This window comes from Geotrypetes seraphini, chromosome 13 (genome assembly GCF_902459505.1).
Source record: "Geotrypetes seraphini chromosome 13, aGeoSer1.1, whole genome shotgun sequence".
In the NCBI taxonomy this organism is placed as follows: domain Eukaryota; kingdom Metazoa; phylum Chordata; class Amphibia; order Gymnophiona; family Dermophiidae; genus Geotrypetes; species Geotrypetes seraphini.
The window spans coordinates 29,139,690-29,153,489 of NC_047096.1; the positions used below are offsets into that span (position 1 = coordinate 29,139,690).

The following is a 13,800-nucleotide window of genomic DNA, read 5'->3' on the forward strand; positions in this document are numbered from 1 at the left end:
GTATCATTACCAAAGTAGGCCTGACAGCGGCCTACATCAGAAGATAGGCCCACCCTCTAAGATATTCAGAGATGTCTGAATTCACTAAACACAAGAGAAACCGGTTCAGAAGTTATCCCACCATTCCTCCTGAAACGTTTTTTCGCAATTTTCGGCCCAGAAATTCTAGACCTGGTCCTCACAAGTCTAACTACAGGAACCCTACCCATCATATGGAAGGAATTGGTCATATATCCTATAATTAAAGACCATAAAGTTAGTGCTCATGAAGTAGCAAATTACCGGCCTATAGCAAACATCCCTTTCCTAGCAAAACTTACTGAGAAAATTGTCTCCCATCAAATTTCTGACTTCACTGAAAAAACTAAAGTTCTGCATTCACACCAAACAGGATTCCGTCAACACCACTCCACAGAACTTTCACTCATAGGCCTGACTACAAAAATACTATATCATCTTGATCACCATCAATCAGTTCTGCTTATTTCTCTAGATCTATCCTCAGCGTTTGACACGATGGACCATAAACTTCTATTGCGTCTTCAAGAAATTGGTATCAAAGATCAGGTTTTGAACTGGCTCGTATCCTTCTTTACAGAGCAGTCCTCTAAGGTAATTTTTAATGCAATATCCTCAGATTCCTTTAAAAATGAATACAGCATCCCACAGGGTTTGATTTTATCACCCTTACTATTCAATATCTTCATGGCCCCTCTTCTGACTCTAGGTCAATCGATCGTCTTCACAATGTTCGCTTATGCGGATGATGTTCAACTAATACATCCCATAGACTTAAATAATCCAGATGAGATAACCATTATAACTTAAAAATTGGAAAAAATTCAATTCTGGTTAGATTCCAATATGTTGTCCCTCAATATTGAAAAGTCCAAATTAATGATATTTCCCTTCAAAAAGGGACTATCTATTCAGGCCGTTCTCAAATTCAAATCTCTTCCCATCAAAATCGTACCTTCATTAAAACTGCTTGGGATCACCTTGGACTGCAAATTCACCTATCACCTTCGCATCAGCCCAGTGGTCAAACGCTGCTTCTGTCGTCTAAGAATGATCAGATCTCTTTCCAAATTACTTGAGCCGTCCTCTTTGAACACCCTGATTCACTCATTAGTAAATCTCCTGTATAGACAAGGGCATAACAAAAAAAGAAATGACACCTTCAGATCGTTCAGAATACCGCTGTAAAAATCGTATTTAACGCAAGAAATTTCGACCATGTTTCTCCCTTACTGTACAAAGCACATTGGCTTCCAGTAGAACATAGAATTAGTTACAAAATTCTGCTATTAACATTTAAAAACTCGTCAAAATAATCAACCTGAATTTAGACAGACTCCTTATTCCCCATAACTCCTCTAGAACTCTTCGCTCCATGACTCAGAATCTGGTCTCGGGCCTATCCCTCAATCTTATAAACGCAATGAGACCGAGTATTTTTACAGTGATTGCTCCCTCCCTTTGGAATTCCATTCCTAACTATTTACGTGTAGAATCATCGCTAAATCAATTTCAAACAAAGTTAAAAACATTTTTATTTCTTGATGCCTTTGAAACCTAACTGTCCTTGTAAGGGCGAAAACATGCTGTATTCCACCGCAGCAATCCTTCCCAGTGTAATTTCCTTAATTATTTCTCTTTCTCTATAATATTGTAATTCTAACCTTTTTTTCCTTTTTCCTGTTTGTCCTCGGTTGAAGCGTCCTTGGATGTATTAACTACCCCTAAAGATGTCTACCAATTTTAAATTTGTATTATAGTTAATATATGGGGTTTTTTAAATATTGTACACCGCCTAGAAGTTTGATTAGGCAGTATAAGAAATTTTAAATAAGCTTGAATTCAAAAGCCTAAGGGGCAAAGTGAGAGTGTGTGATGCAGTGATTAGAGCTATAGCCTCAGCACCCTGAGGTTGAAGGTTCAAATCCCGCACTGCTCCTTGTGACCGTGGGCAAGTCACTTAATCCCCATTGCCCCAGGTATATTAGATAGAGTGGGAGCCCACTGGGAGAGTTAGGGAAAAATGCTTGAGTACCTTGTAATCTGCATAGAATTATAGGATATGCAGAATATAAATTATTTAAAAATAAAAAAAACTGAGTATGTAGAGGAAACCCATGAAGACTCAATTTTATTTTTTTTCAATTATGAGTCTAAGGCCCTTCCTAGTGCATCCCAGGCTGGGAGAGGCCTAAGACCCTGATTGGCTCAGGCACCTAAGGCCCCTCCTAGGGTCTCTGCAGGAGGAGGGATGGGGCTGTCTTTGCAGGCTCGATATGATGGCTGAAACATCGGTTCTACCTCCCAAGATGTAATAAGATCCGAACTACAACAATCAGGAAGAGAAAATGCTCACATGTATTTCCATTTTTATTTTGTTCCAGATAACATCAACTCAACAAAGGAGAAATGCAAGACTGGAATGGATTCACCTTTTCCCAGTGGCTTCATCTTAAGGAATGTCTGGAATCCTGTATTTTGCAAAAAAACACCACTAGACACTCCTGATCAGATCATGCAGTGCCTTAATGGAAAAATGGTGTATTTCATGGGAGACTCAACTTTGCGCCAATGGATTCTCTACATTTCAAAAATTGATAAGTGTGTGTAAATCTTGAACTAGAGTGCTCATAATAAAAAAAAAAAAAAACCGTCTAAAAAGTGTCCTAAATGGCTACTTGGACGATCAAAAAGCCTGATCGTCCAAGTACCCATAACCAAAGCTGGTTTTTAGACGTATCTAAAAATAGCTTAGGCCTTTCTCCTGCCTCTAAATGCACAGAGAGAAAAGAGGTGTGCTTAGAGGAGGGAAAAGGGCGGGCAGTGGGCGGGAGGTGGGCCGACCTACACCTAGGCGTACAACAGGTATAACCAAAATATTTACAGGTTGCCTAGTCGGCACTTAGACCTTTTTGACTTAGACGAAGTCAAACCAGGTCTAAGTGCCGAAAAAGGGGCCGCTGAGCTGATGGCCACTGGCACCATCAGTTCAGCGGCCCAGCAACCTACCCACCGCAAGCATCGCGGCAGGAGAGATGCTTCATCTCCCCTACCGCGATGCCATCACTCCTCTACCCGAACTGCCATAACCCGTGGCAGGAGAGATGCCCTATTCTGATTGGCCCAGGCACCTCAGGCCCCACCTGTGGGCGGGGTTTCTTCCGCCTGGGCCAATCCGGCCCCATTCTGGACCCATTCTGGCTGGCCTGCCGGACGGGCGGGCTTGGCACCCGTCCGTCTGGCGAACGTACAGGTACGGGGAATGGATGGGGTGGGTGTGGGGAGGTCGTGGAGTCGGCCGGGGGGGTCGTGGGTCATCTGGGGGGGCCCGATCGGGGGTTCTGGGGGGACGGTCATTGGGAGGAGGGGGTTGTGTCGAGGGCAGGAGGGCCTGGGATCCCTCCTGCCCATATTGTAGTGGGGGTGGGGGATAGGGAGTCACCAGGGCCAGGGGGGCTTGGGCTCCCTCCTGGCCCAATCCAGTAGGGGGGGGTCGCTGGGGCCAGGAGAGCTTGGGCTCTCTCCTGGCCCGTTGAATCGGAGGGGGGGTCGCCGGGGCCAGGAGAGCTTGGGCTCTCTCCTAGCCCGTTGAATCAGAAGGGGGGTCGCCGGGGCCAGGAGGGCTTGGGCTCCCTCCTGGCCAGATTGAATCGGGGGGGGGGGGGCGCGATCACCGGGCCAAGAGGGCTTGGGCTCCCTCTTGCCCCAATGTTGTCAGGGGGGTCGCGGTTCAACGGGGCAAGAGGGCTTGGGCTCCCTCTTGCCCTGATGTTGTCGGGGGGGGGGGGGGGGGTGTTCGCAGTTCGACATGGCAGGAGGGCTTGGGCACCCTCCTGCCTGGATCGTTGTGTGGGGGGGGGATTCTGTAACCGGTATTGTTTTTTGACAGACACCGGTTACAGAATCCAGCTTTTAGGCGAAGGACTGGCTCCTCCTTCACCTAAAAGCCCTTCTGTTGGACGTTTGGGGCTTAGGCGTTTTTTTGGTTCATTATGGCCAAAAAGTGTAGACGTCATGAGGGTGTACTTTTAGACATAGTGGTGATCTGGGCGTTTAGTAGAGGCAGGCCATAATCAAAACAAGAACGTTTGTTTTGGTTATGGACACTTTCCCTGCTTCTACTTTGAACGTTTAAGGACTATGTCCCTCTATATATCAAATATATAAACATAAGCCCTGCTAATGATTCAAATTGCATATGACATTCAACCTTAGCAAGGCTAGAAAAGGCTAGTAGTGAAAGTCAGAATGATTGATGATGCTACTTTCTGTACAAATTAAAATTCGGAGTTCACAACAGGATTAAAGTCTGTTCAGAGTAAAGAAAAACTGAATTTTATCTCATGTCCAGGACTGTTAGTGTTATTAAGCTAGACTGGCTGCTTGTGATCTAAAAATATCAGCCCAATGATGAATAAATCCAGTTGCAAATAGTCACTATTTAAATTACTCATAATATGACTAGATTTCACTAGTAGGCAGTCACATAGCTGCAAAATTTTAGATGGACTGCAGGGGTAAAGAATTAAATCACAGCTAACTCCCCTGTTCTTAATGAAAATAGGTGCAAAGGCTAGATTAGTCTGAATCCTAGTTTCCATGCTCAATGGATGAATGTGCAATGCAGTTTCTTTTGCTTCTTAATATTTATGCTGCCTTTTCATCAGGCCTTTTTTCTTTCATTTTAATCAGCACTGAAATATTTTGACCTCCATAGAACTGGACTGGTGTCAAAACTGCTTGCAATAGATATGGACTCGAATTTCCTAATACAGTGGAAGAAGCATGGACATCCATATATAGCACACAGAGATTATACAGTCAAGGACAATGTATACCTCTCAAGGGAAATTGATCTGCTGGATGGAGGGAAATACACAGTCATTGTCATCACTCTTGGCCAGCACTTCCGACCCTTCCCCATACACATGTTCATTAAAAGAATGCTGGGCATTCGCAAAGCCATAGAGCGCCTCTTCATGAGAAGTCCAGACACCAAGGTCATCTTAAAAAGTGAGAATACCAGAGAAATGTCTATAGACATGGAAAGGTTCAGTGATTTTCATGGATACATCCAGTATCTGGTGGTAAAGGAGATTTTTCGTGATCTAAACATTGGTGTCGTTGATGCTTGGGACATATCAACTGCTTTTGCCTCAAATAATGTACATCCACATGTCGATGTTGTTTCCAGTCAAGTTTACATGTTCCTCTCTTATATCTGTTAAAAATTATCCTGAGTAGGGTGGATTATTGTAATTCACTATACTTAGGATTTGTGAAAGGGAAGTTGAGGGCTTTGCAAATGCTTATCAACTCCACTGCAAGATTAATCACGGGTTCCTAGGAGTACCCATATAACTCTTGTTTTGAAGAAACTACACTAGTTATCTATGCAGCAAAGAGTGCAGTTTAAAATTGTTGTGATTATACATCAGACATTGTATCATGCTTCCACAAAGATCTTACAAGAATTCTTTAAACCGAGAAGAGATCTATAAACCGAGAAGAGAGCTTAGAGATGTAAATGGGGTGAAATTAAGTTTGGAGGGTAGAATGTCAACTATGCATGCTAAGATCGGAGCATAAATGATATCTGTGGCTGGCGTAGAACTATAGAGTGCCTTGCCTGGTATCCTGCGGTTTTGTAAGGGGAGGATGAATTTTAAGAAAATGCTGAAAACTCAATTATTTGCCAATGCCTTCTTATGGTAAGGTATATTTCAGTTGATAATCGCCTTTTAGAATTTTTTTGACAGCAATGTATGATTTAAAGTTTGCTTGTATTTCTGAATTGATTGAATTTGCACTCTATCCCTGTTTAGACATGTCTATGTTATATGGGATAATCGTAGGAAACAAGATTTTATGTATGTGATATGGAAACCACATAGTTGTATACGGTATATACATTTTTAATAAATAAATAATATATGTGCATATATAATATATGTATGTATTTATTTATATATATTTATCCCAGGACAAGCAAGCAGCATATGCTCTCATGTGGGTGACATTATCCACGGAGCCCTGTTACGTACAGCATTAAAGGTGTAGTATCACTTTAAGTTTTTAGAAACTTCGTGACTGCCTACACCGCACATGAGCAAGTGCCTTCCTACCCGATGTAGACTCGCGGTTCCTCAGTTTTTCATTTTCCGCAGAACAATGAAGTCATTTTTGACCTGAACTTTGTTCAGTTTTACTTTGTCTTCCTGCTACAAGTCTTTTTTTTTTTTTCATTTTTCCTCTACTCTTTTCTAGAGTATCTATATTTTTCACTTCAGTTAAAAAACAAACAAAAAAAATAGTTTATTTCTTTTTTCGTCACTTGTTGGCTTCAGCCTTCATGGCTTCTTTTTTTTTTGGTAAAATTGAGTTTAATTTTGATGAAACCATATTCCCATCCATGTCGATACCATTAACAGGGTTTAAAAAGTGCTGTAGGTGTCAAAGGCCTATTTCCCTCATCAACCCTCATAGTTGGTGCCTACAGTGTCTTGGGCCTGAACACCGGGTGGAGTCTTGTACCCGGTGTTCCACATTACAGAAGCGCTCTATCACAGCCCATCGGCTTCAGCAGGAGAAGTTCTTCAGCACAGCCATGGACATTGAAAACACCTCTCAATCATCGACATCGAAGACTCCTGCATTGACATTAGTATCGGGAGATCTTGCACCATCAGGGAAGCCAGCTAATAAGCCGCCAGCTTCCTAGACATCGTTGCAGGTCACAACAGCATCAAGTCACTTGATGCAGACCAAGCAGTGACATCCACTCTTGCGGCTTCTCTCTCCCTTGAGGTGTGCATCCTCATCGAGGTCACCATCTCTGAGGCAAGCCGCTGCACTGATGGTACCAGCAGATAAGCCAACAGTACCAGTGCTTTCTTTTAGGGAGAAGCTCAATAAGTTCTTCCGGAGGGAGATTGGCGATATGTTCAAACTCCATGCACCAACATTTGCATCCCTTAGTACCAACCCAGTCTGAGCATACAGTCATGAAGCCCGATGGTACTGCAGTCAGTTCTCCTGTAGAATGTCGACATGAATCTTCGAGTCATCATCGATCCTCGACCCAACATTCTACTCCTCGACGTCGATCATTGCATTGAAGATCCAGTTCTCCATCAGTGCACCGATCCACTTCATCCAGACATCAACATTTTTTCTTCTTCTACTCCGACATTCCAAGTTTAGGAAGCATCAATTTACATTACGCACATCAAAACGGAAAAGAGCTTCACACCGAACCTCATCATCATCTTCCTTGGATCGGTACCGAAGTCGTAGGAAACATCAATCCTTTTGTCGCTCACCTTCTCCAAAGCTTCTTTATGACTCTGGTTTACAGTCTGATTCAGAGGGTAACATCTCCAGTTCTGCAATAGAGGCTTATGACACCCCTTTTGAACCATCTCCTCAGAAAATTCTTCCAAAGTCAAGATCTCCTACATAAAGACTGTTTTTTCCAAATATATTAGACAGCTTGGCAAAGACCTGTTAAACTAAAAACTGACTCTGTCTTCAGTGCTGAATACTTAGAAGTTCTGGACTATGATGAGCCTCCAAAAGAGCTCCTAAACTTGCTTCTCAATGGTATTCTCAATGAGACTCTTCACAAGAATTGCTCTGAGAAAGTTGGATTCTATTTATAGAATCATTTCTTCTCCAGGATTTAATAAACCACAGCTTCAATATAAGTCACTAGTTGTGGAGTCAACTTTAAAAAAAGTCCTTTGCTTCAAAGGTCTATTCCTCGACATCACCTGAACGAGAGGGGCAAACTATGGACAAATTTGAACATCTCCTGTATCAAAATTCTATGTTGGTGAACAGAGTGCTTAATTATAACTTTTTGTTATCTTGTTATATGAAACATCTAGTATGAAAACTACCTTCTTTTGACAAATATATTCCTGCACATCATCTTCAGGAATTTCACATCTTCCACACTCTTTCCCAGACTAGAAAATATTTGGCGCGATCTGCTTATAATGCCTTCAAGTTATCATCTAGAGCAGGGGTCTCCAAAATACGGCCTGCATGCCACATCCAGCCTGCGATATGATTTTATCCGGCCTATGGAAGAATTCTGTGGAAATGCGCCAATTGGACTAATTTTCCAATGTGATAAAAATATGAGAATTTGCTGGTAGTGTTCGTCATAATTTATTTACGATAATTTTATCTCACATACTCTGTAATTAGTTTATAAAAATTTTCTGCTTTCAATAAAACTCATATCTAGTTATTTATTTTTTAGATTTTTTTGTTACTACAGCCCGCTGAAAGGTGCTGAAGAACCCAATGTGGCCCTCGTAGCAAAAAGTTAGGAGTCCCCTGATCTACAGCATCTGCTATGTTAGTGGTGACAAGATACTTAGCATGGATGAGGATCTCCAAGACAGATTAGCTAATATTCCCTGTTTGGGTAAAGAACTGTTTGATGATTCCATTGAGGTAGCCAAACAAAAGTTAATGGATCATGAAAAGAATTGAAATGTGTTGGTCAGAATGAAGACTTAGCCTCCCTCGGCTTCAGAGGCATCTAAACCTGCCTCTTCATATCAGAGGTCAGCTCCAATTATACCATCAACGTTGGATACTGATAACAACTGATTTGTGGGTTCTCAAGGTCATTCAAGAAGGTTGCTCTCTTCATTTGTCACTACACCTTCAAATCATCCTCCAAAAGAGTCCTCTTTCAGCCCTCAACAGATGTCCCTTCTTTTTCGGGAGGTAGAGTCTCAACACCTTATGAATGCCATAGACAGAGTACCCCCTACTCAAAAGAATCAGGGCTTCTACTTCCAGTATTTTCTCATCCCAAAAAAGACGGGAGGTCTCCATCCAATTCTAGACCTGAGAGACTTGAACAAATTCTTGATTTAAAAAAAAAAAAAGTTTTGAATGTTGTCCTTGGTGACTCTACTGTATATCCCCTCTTAGATTTCCTCACCCCAGACAGACTCTAATGCCAGACACAGAGGAGCTACTGATGTTGGGGGCGACAGATATGCTTCATGCCCCAGCAAGAATGGTCTTCCTCCTTCTGCCTTCGAAGCGAGGCTGGCCTCACCAACCTTTGGTAGGGATCCCGCAGTAAAACGGTCCATCATCTGCTGTGCCAGGGGCAGTACACCAGCCATGGAGGGAATGGCTTGAATTACCCCTTTTCTCTTGGTATGCAGCGTATCTGCAAAAAAAGTAAGTAAATATAACAGTGGAATTAAGCAGAGCAGATCTGAATGTTCTTTCAGCGTGGAATGAGCACCGCCATCTTAGCCACTCCCCCAAGACATTAGATAAAATTTCCCTCCGTGGCAGCAAAATTAAAAGCCATTTTAAAATAACATCATTGTTCTAAAGCAGGGCTGCCCAAGTTCGGTCCTCAAGATCTACTGGCAGGCCAGGTTTTCGGGATATCCACAATGAATATGCATGAGAGAGATTTATCTGCACTGCCTTCTTGGTATGCAAATCTCTCTCTCATTCATTGTGCATAGCCTGAAAACCTGGCCTGCCAGTAGATCTCGAGGACTGGACTTGGGCAGCCCTGCTCTAAAAACTCCTGCAAGTTATATTTTTTTATAACTGACTTAAATTTTATTAATATGATGTACTAGTGAGTTTTACACATTGAACCAACCTAATTTCATTATTTTTTATGGCATTTGATATACCTTCTCTCAAAAAATATCCAATGAAATGGTTCATAATTATTTATTTATTTTATTTATTTACAGAACTTGATATACTGCAGAAGCCATTATTGGCATCTATGTGGTTTGCAATAAATATAATATCAATTTTCTGGAGGAGAACAAAGGGGGGGGGAGAGAGTTTCAGTATAGCAGAGTGAAAGGGTAGGTGGAATGGGACTTGTATACTGCCTTTTTGTAGTTTTACAACCACACTCAAAAGTAGTTTATACACAGGTATTTCAAGCATTTTCCTATCTGTCCAAGCAGGCTCAAAGTCTATCTAATGAACCTGGGGCAGTGGAGGATTAAGTGACTTGCCCAGGGTCACAAGGAGCAGTGTGGGGTTTGAACCCACAACCCCAGGGTGCTAAGGCTGTAGCTCTAACCACTGCACCACACTCTCCTACTCAGTTTGTAAGAAGGGCTTGGGACCATACATAAGTTTTAAGAGCAACCTTGAATTTGAGGTAAGAGGACTCACAACGGAGGGCAATAGGCAAAGCATTCTAGAGTTTGGGTCCAATGTAGCAAATGGCAGAAACACAAGTAATGTCTAAATGCTTAATTGAAGGGGAGGGGATAGTGTGAGTTGACAAGCATAAGTCCAACATAAGATTGTTATCCAATGACACATGGCTTCCTTCTTCAGATCTCTTTAGATGAATTTTAAGTTGATTGGATATAGGTTGTCATAGCTTCAGAGGATCCAGTTCTCTGTAGATTCATTATGTATGACAGAATTCCATAATGCAGTGGGTTAAAAAATGATCTGAAAAACCTTCAATGGAACTCAAGCACTGGTTGAAACTAATTTTTCTGCCACAAGATGGCTCTGGCTTCAAACTAAGAAGGAAGCACTGGTACAAGGAGAATGTGAAATTCTTCCTGGCTGTAATATTACCATAAAGTTGAATTAGTATAGATTTTTGCCATCCCATGTACAGTTTAAAGGTAATTTTAACTTGTATATTATGCACCCATGCATGTTTTCCTCTTGATAATTATCCCACAAAGAATGCTTAGAAAAATAGAAACAAACCCCTGAAATTCAAGGCAACTTAAGCAGACGGAAGAGGGCCCTGCCCACTTAAATCACCTATAGCCACTTAACCCCCAATATTTAGTGCTGCTGAATAGCGGCCCAAGTAAAAGTGTGCAGATCAGGGGTGGTTCAGTGGGCAGCGCTGGGGAAGAACCAGTTATATGGGAGCCAGCAATAGTCAGTTCTGGGACCTACATAGTTAAGCTGGTGAATTGAGGATAGCTCCAAAACCCAGTCACTCCTTGCCCTTGTAGCTGCCATTGGAAAATAGCTGCTGTGACTTCTTGTGGCAGCCTCACCGTACTATACAAGCTGAAAGAAGCAGGAGAGAATAAGCTTTGTTTCTTCCCCCATCGCCCCACTAGGACCACCAAGTATATCAAGTTGGCCCATGGGGGTTGGGGGCAGTTTTAGGAAAGGGGGAGGGGTTTGAGTGTCAAGGAGTACGAGAGAGGGATTAGGAAGGAGGGGTACTCATGGTGGAAGTGGTGGAGATGAAGGAAGCATGGAACAAGCACGTGGAGGGACATAATCAAAACATACGTCTAAGTCCAATTTGATTGTATGGCGCTAGATGCCCAAAGTTGACTGCAGGAAAATGCCCATTCTTGAAAAATACGTCCAGTCTGCACCTACTTCCCATGGCACTTTTAAACACTCTGGGGCTCATAAAAAAAATTGTGTCGGAGGGGTCGCTGGGGCACGAGGGGTTGGGCTCCCTCCTGCTCATGTCGAGTCGGGGGGGGGGGGGGTTCAGGGCTTTATCAGGGCAGAAGGGCTTGGGCTCCCTCCTGCCCCATTGAATCGCGGGGCTGCATCGGGGCAGGAGGGGTTGATCGTCCAAGTACCCATTTAGGCCACTTTGTAGAAGTTTGTTTGTTTGTTTTTTTAATTATGAGCCCCAGAGTGTTTAAAAGCGTCATGGGACGTAGGTGCAGACTGGACGAAAAAAACGGAGGAGTAAAATGAAACAGAACAGCTTGGCTAATAAAAAGACTAAAAGCTAAAGGAAACACAACCAAGCAAAAACCATGGAGCATGGCAGAACACGAAAAAGGAGGGGAGGGGTGAATGAACACAAATGGAAACCAGGAGGAGTAAAAAGCATAGCGAATGCAGAAACTAAGGAACGTTTCTTACAAAGGAAAATGACCGCAAACTAAGAGAAGCAAAATACCTGTTGTAGAAATGCTGTGACGCACACTGCAAGGGGGGGGGGGAATTAAAAATCTAGTGATTGGCGGTATGTAGCACAGTGAAAAACAAAGTAGAGTTAAGGAAAAGTCAGTGCACTCATCTATAGAACTAACACGGCACGCTCCGAAAATTGATCTTCAAAAGAGAAAAAGATCGTGTGGGAGAGTGTCTGCTTAAAAGGTGAAAGCAAAAGCAAGAGCTTAATCAAGTTTCAAGTTTATTAAAAATTTGATGTACCACCTTATCAATTTATTTCAAGGTGGTTATACATTTTAAAATAGGGTAAAAACAAATAATACAAATTAACATAACTTTAACAAAAAAACATACTCGACAAAACAATAACATACTAGACTAGACAAACGGGTACAAGTGGAAAAAAAGGGTAGAACTACAATGGTTAAAGAAAAGTAAGATATAAAGGTATAAACATAAGGAAGGGGTTAAAAACAAATAAGTCCAACACAAGAGGACTCATAAAAAATAAAGAATTTTTTTTTAAAAATCTTTATTCATTTTTAAACTTATAATAAGTGTGATAACATATCCATACAAATAACCATAAATATATCACTTAATAATCAACAATGATACACATAATATTCTCTTATCTCCCCCCTCCCCACCCTTATCTATCATATAATCAATACTTATACAACATGTAACAATAAAAATACCCTCCCTCCCACCCCATAATTGAACTTGTAAATTTAAGGGAAACAAGATTTTTCTAATCATTACAATACTTTTAATTTTTAAAATCCTTAAAAGGACATTATTATACTTGAAAGGCATCTTTAAAAAGGAATGTGTTAAGAAAAGATTTAAATTTCTCAAGATTAGTTATCTCTCTTAAAGCATTTGGTGCCGAATTCCAGAGTGTTGGGGCAACTACTGAACAGATAGTGTTTCTTCTAGTGTTGATATGATTCAGAGTTGGAATTGCTAATAAGTTTTGCTCCGAAGAACGAAGAAACCGTGATGTAGTGTGCAGTATCAAAAATTTATTAATGAATTCTGGCTGATGACATAAACGTGCACTGCATGTCGGGTTACAAAGGGGAAGTGGGAAGAATTTTTTTTTTTTTAAATCAAAACAGAAAAGCATAAAATCGATACCTGGTGGAGAATTAAATGGGAGAAAAGAGGAGAAAGTGTTTGAAATGAAATTGCAAAGCACTGGCAAAAAAAGGGAATAATAAAAAAACAAAGGGAACAAAACAAAAGGGAAAAGTAAATAGTGTGTATAACGAAACGGAAGGGAGAAAAAGTGTAAATATGAGATCAATTGGGCAATGCCTGAAGAACAAATTAGAGACTGAAGAAAACATATTCAAAAGTGCATGAATCATGTAAGAACAAAATATTGAATATGGGATGAATATGAATAAATAAAAACAGATACATCAATCATGAACATAATGACATATATGGGAAAGTAAGTATAATTGAAGTACAAATACTGTAAACTGAAGAAACCTTACCGTTACTATGCCACTGACCCCAATGCTGCCTTTTTTCTCTGCAGACTTGTGCACCTTGGAAGGCACCTCATGATCCTTCTTTAAAAATGCTGGAAATTGTTCTAAATGTTTCTGATTACTGTGCACACTTCATAACATCACGGAACATTTAACATATTTTGGAGCGATCAAGCTTGTTTGTGCATAAAGTAGTCTGTACAGAGATGCGCACACGAGTCTAAAACAGTGATATCAAATTACAATGTATTTGCAGGTAGACCATTTATGCTGTCAGGCTAGAAAAATCAGTCACAAAGCATTTCAAGGAACAGAATACAGAATCCTTTCTTTCGGACTGCTAGTAATTCTG

At 41.3% G+C, this 13,800-nt stretch overlaps 1 protein-coding gene across 6 annotated transcripts in view; it reads left to right on the forward strand.

The window, feature by feature from the left end:
• Positions 1-5,729, forward strand: part of LOC117347368 (NXPE family member 1-like) — a 74,327-nt gene extending 68,598 nt beyond the window's left edge. For all 6 annotated transcript variants that reach the window (XM_033918194.1, XM_033918198.1, XM_033918197.1 and 3 more), the window contains 2 exons: positions 2,403-2,621; positions 4,711-5,729. In XM_033918194.1, the coding sequence (XP_033774085.1) occupies positions 2,403-2,621; positions 4,711-5,246 (755 nt within the window). In that variant the 3' untranslated portion in view covers positions 5,247-5,729. The remainder of the gene's footprint in view (positions 1-2,402; positions 2,622-4,710) is intronic.
• Positions 5,730-13,800: the final 8,071 nt, after the last annotated feature.